Genomic DNA, 5,403 nt, shown 5'->3' on the forward strand with positions numbered 1-5,403 from the left:
TTCATCGGTTGTTGTTTCTGAACTCTCTCCTTATCAGCTATTTTTGAATTTTCCCCGAAAATTCACTCCAATCCAACGCAAGACTAGACTTTTCTTACTCAGACAAAAAAAAGTAACAAGTGTGCTCTACAGAAGTGTTTAGTATCTATAGCTGTCATCAAAGCATTTCTTTAAATTTTGTGAAGTACAAGAGAAATCAGAATGAGAAAATTGTCTGTTACATCGTAACGAATGTGACGATTTTCCTATGGGTGGTAAGGAGAGGGTTAATGTATTTGATATTTTTTGAGATCTTGATTCAATGTTTTTGGAAGTGAAGTTGGTGTACGCTCTCTTCTTTACCCCAGATTGAGTCGTGAAAACAGCCTGAATTTTGGTTTTGAAAACACTCAATACTCGATGAAACAACGCAATGATGACGACAGAAATAACAACTACGTCACATCAAAACACGATGACGTCACTGAATTAGAGGATGGCTCGTTGACCCTTGACCTCAAACGCTGTGCGTCCAGTCCAGAGGTGGCGATCCTGAGAGACGGATCAGCTCTAGATACGCGTGCTGAACGTGTGTACACTGTGGGTTGCTTTGACCTTTTCCACCACGGTCACGTGACCTTGTTGGAACGAATGAGAGGCCTGGGTAAAAAGGTGAGAAACATGGCTTTAGCATTAGCTATATACATATTTACAAAATCGTCGTCGTCGTCGTCGTCGTCATCATCATCATCATCATTATCATCGTCATCATCACAAACATCATCATCTTCTTCATCTTCATCATATCACCGTCATCATCTTCATCACAGGCATCATCGTCATTGTCATCATCTTCACAAGCATCATCATCATCATCATCATCATCATAATCATCATCATCATCATAATCATCATCATCATCATCAAGAATAACAACAAAACAGCACCAGCAACAAAAACAACAACGATAAGGTTTCTAACAATAATAACAACAACAACACCAGAACGATAACAACAAATTCATCATCAACAACAACAACAACAAACCGATCCCGTCACCATCACAACAATATCAAAAACAATAACAACACCCACCACCACTACCCAAAGCAACAATAACAACACCATCATCATCGTCAACAACAACAACAACAACAACAACGCCAACACCACCACCACCAACAACATCATCACCATTTTTCCATCCCCACCAGGTGGTCGTCGGGGTCCACGACAGTCGTAGTATCTACCAGCTCAAGAAACGAGTCCCAATCGACAGCACTGTGATCCGTATGAGGAACGTCAGACAGTTTGCCGATGAGGTAGGACTTGATATTGTTTTTAATTAAAACTTGAGCTTTTATATAGCGCAATATCCACTAAACGTACCCAAAGCGCTTTACAAGGGATCCCAGGCCAACAGCAACACGTAACATGAAGAACGAGACACGACGCCTGTTAGGTGGTATTACAATTTTTTTTCGACAGAGGCACCGATGTTAACGACCAGTTACTCCTTTTACACTTGAGTACGGTGAGAGAATATGAGTAAAGAGCCTTTTCCAAGGACTCAACTATCCGCCGAGCGAGGCTGGAACCCAGGACCTTCTGATCCAAAGACCGTACCCCTGAGCCACGCTGCCCCCTAAATTACCCAAATTAAATATTAATTATTAGCATATTAATTATCAATACCAATTATTATTAGTTAAATTATTTCGATTCCAAGGTATTCTGTGTAGCTGGAACCGACCCGACGCCTTTCATCGACTGCATCTTCGACTCCTCCCACTCTATCACCTCAGCACTCTACGTCAGAGGAGATGACATGCCCCATTTCCCAGCCCGGCATCTGTGCGAGCGTCTGATGACCGTCAAGTTCCTTCCCTACACACAGGGTGTCAGCAGTACCAAACTGAGAAAAGACCTGCTGAACTCGAGCAGCGCCGATAAATTTAGGATGGACGATAATTATAATGATTTGCACATGTTTTACTAAAATATTTTTTGGGGGTATTCAATGTTTAATTCTACAAATTCTTATTAAAATTAATGAGAATTCACTGGAATGTTGAATTGTAAAAATTCGTACTAAAATTGACGTGAGTTTAATGTTGAATTGCAAAATTTACATAAAATTGATGAAAATTAAATGCTGAATTGCACAATTTCATACTAAAATCAACGATAATTCAATGTTGAATTTGACAAATTCATAATAAAATTGACGAGTATTCAATATATTTAATTGCACAAGTTTTATGTAATTCATGAGAAGTAAATATAAGATTGAATGTTTTATTGAAAGTTTCCAAAAACTTAGTTTTGAACAGGGGACAATTTTTTGACGTCACACCTTCCGCGCTTCCGGTTGTAAATTCCTTTTTCAACCATTTTGCTTTTCATAATGACGTGAACTCTCATTCTCATCACACAAATCAATCTGCACAAAGAAATGTCATTTCATGAACCATTGTAAAATGGTTTTCTACTGTGTTGACATTTTTTGGCTTAATAGACCAAAGATTGATAGCATGTGACTGCCATTCATTGTTGAAGAATGATTCAAGAACCGGACACGTTGATATCACGACCATTATGACCGTTTGCATAATAAGTCTTGTGAAATTGTGTGACACAATTTGATCATTATTATTATTATTATTATTATTATTATTATTATTATTATTATTATTATTATTATTATCATCATCCTTAATATTATTATTATTATTACTATATATGTATTATCATCATCATTTTGGATAAACAAAACAAATCTATGCGGGTGGTTGGATGGGAGCATCACCCTTGAATCATATACCTATGATGTTCGCATGGGTGTACGATCCGATAGTGATGTCGTTTCTTCTTCTCTTTACTAGCCTATCCTGCTTCTTTGGTTTGTGATTGTATTTTTGACAGGGGATATTTTTTTTTCTGTAAATCTTCTGTCTGTTTGTTCTTGGTTATTTATAATTTAGCTTATGATATCTTTAGGTTATGATTTTGATTTACATTTGTACTATTTTTGTTAGATTGCTTGTTTTTTTTTTTGTTTCAGCGGTCTCTCATATAACCTCAATTGTGTTGGAAGAGACCTAAAGCAACAAACAAACAAAAAAAAAAAAAAAACAAATCTATGATTGCGTGGTTTACACAATAACTTCTATAATCAGCCGTTGATGTGACATCATAGATATAAAAAATAAAAGATGCTCTTATAATATATAACTGGTAGTTTACCAACCACGGATTTCCACCTGGGACGGTCTATGGCTACCACCTTCGGCCCCCCCCCTCCCCCAGCGACATTTTGACACTTGTTGACTCTTCAAGTTAGCTCTCTTCACCACGTCCTTGTTGGTGGGCATCCTCTTCGTCGCTGGCCTTGGGGGTTCCCTGTCTAAGTACTGTTCTTGTGATGGATGATGGGTCTCTTCTCAGGATGGGCCCAATCCATTTCCAATTTCTTTGTCATATTATGGTTGGTACAAAATTAATAGGTGTCTGTAGGTAATTGATTGTCCTCACAGCATTTTGTTAGTGATCTCGTCTATCCATCGGATGTGTTAGATTTGACATCATTCTACTCCTAGCTTATATTTTTCGACCGCAAGTTCACTAGAAGATTCGATCAATGAGACTATAAATTAAATGTTAAAGGTTACACATAGTTTTATGTGATGGTATCATTGATCAGGCGTGTAGCACTATTGAGCATTTTCTTCAAACGCTCACCATGGATGTAGCACTCAATACTCTTCAACAGTCGTAACGTCACTTCCTTCCTAATGACGCATGGTAACTTAGCAACACTGGCTCTAAACTATCGGAACAATGGCGGAAGCCGTATGAAATATTTCTTTGGCGAGCATAAAAGCATATCCAGAGGGGGAAAAAACCATAAATTTGATCATGTTTTGACTTTTACACATTCTGATCACAAGGCATATGAAAAGTTCTAGCCAGCATGAAGAATAAAAAGTAATGACTTTCTTTGTTTAGAACCAAGATGGCCGCCGTGACATCAGACAACTGAATCCAATTGCCATTGTTGACATTCAAATGGCCGAGTCCAAGGGGCGTGGTTATGTCCCCTTCACTAGGTGTCTATTAATCTTGACTTAAAGAGGGATTTTGATCTTCAGTTTTGCACGCTCGTTGAACATCCTCATGTATTGATAGAACGAACTTGACGTCACTCAGTTCTTTGTTATTGTTTTAGCCAGCCATTTTTATAAGTAGTTAACAATAAAATAGTATCAATCAGACTATAAAAACCGTTTAAGGTTATACATATTTTTGTGTTTTGCTACATTGTATCCGGCTGTAGGATGTGTTTTTTTGTTTGTTTTTTTTAATCAAGCGCACAGCATCAATACTTCTATTTGTAATATTATTTGCATGATAAGTGATGTGTGTTATGTGATTGTGATGTACATAATATGTAACTATTGTCTTACTCATGTGATGTACATAATGTGTAACTATAGTCTTTCTCTTTCGTCAACAAATAAAATTGTCCTTATTTAAGTGGCGGTTTTATTTCCATGTCCGAGAAGACTCTCAACTCACCTCAACTATAAGATTCCCCGTTCAAATCCAAATAGCATCTTTGTCAACGTGGCTTCATATTTTTTAAAACCTAACACGAACACTTTTCAGTTTTGTGGTCTAGTATAACACTCAGCCTCTGACCCATAGGTCTTTGGTTCGATTCCTGATGTAATAGCGCAAAGTTGAGATCCTAGAAAAAGTCATATTCTCCCATCTTACTCAAGTGTAAGATGAGTACCTGATTGACCAGTAAAAAGCTTTGTCTCTGTGGGGGGAAAAATGTATCAGCGCTTTACGGGGGTCATGTCTTGTCCTACATCCTCGGAGTTGCTTTTGCTCAAGGACTCCCTTATTAGGTGCTTTAAGCGCATTTAGTGGATATTGCGCTATATGAAAGCTAACGTTTTAATTTTGTTTGTTTTATTTGTACACTTAACTCTTAATTGATGTGATTATTTTTCTCATTATTATTACCTAAAGATTCTGATTCCTTAACATGCTTTATCCCCAATGATTATATTGTAAATGTTGCTGCTCAAAGCTCGAAGAAATAAATAAATAAATAATGTGACATTGAATGTAAGCTTCAATTTAATAAACGAAAACATGTGGGCGAACGTTTCGGATTTCCCCTTTATCAACAAAACAGGATGAATGAAACACAACAGATGAATGAGATGTGATAGCGGCGTTGTTTGTTTGTTTTTAAGGATTTTACGGCGCTTGTAACACATTTAGGTCATATCAGCGCCAGTAAAAATGAAGAAAATGGGATAGTAAAAAGTTCTAGAATTAGAATTAAAGCGCCCAAGAAAAGGTAAGACAAAGGGGAATTGGTTCAAATAGGGAACAGATGTAGATTCC

At 37.2% G+C, this 5,403-nt stretch overlaps 1 protein-coding gene across 3 annotated transcripts in view; it reads left to right on the forward strand.

Annotated features, from left to right (window-relative positions):
* LOC144976383 (uncharacterized) overlaps positions 1-2,220 on the forward strand; it is a 29,989-nt gene extending 27,769 nt beyond the window's left edge. For 2 of the 3 annotated variants that reach the window (XM_078920645.1, XM_078920647.1), the window contains exons 8-10: positions 348-651; positions 1,194-1,301; positions 1,709-2,080. In XM_078920645.1, the coding sequence (XP_078776771.1) occupies positions 348-651; positions 1,194-1,301; positions 1,709-1,978 (682 nt within the window). In that variant the 3' untranslated portion in view covers positions 1,979-2,080. Of the gene's footprint in view, positions 1-347; positions 652-1,193; positions 1,302-1,708 lie in introns of all 3 variants that reach the window. The other variant, XM_078920646.1, reaches the window with a different exon arrangement.
* Positions 2,221-5,403: the final 3,183 nt, after the last annotated feature.

This window comes from Berghia stephanieae, chromosome 7, assembly GCF_034508935.2.
Source record: "Berghia stephanieae isolate SIO BIC M18660-M18661 chromosome 7, UCSD_Bste_1.3, whole genome shotgun sequence".
Lineage (NCBI taxonomy): Eukaryota > Metazoa > Mollusca > Gastropoda > Nudibranchia > Aeolidiidae > Berghia > Berghia stephanieae.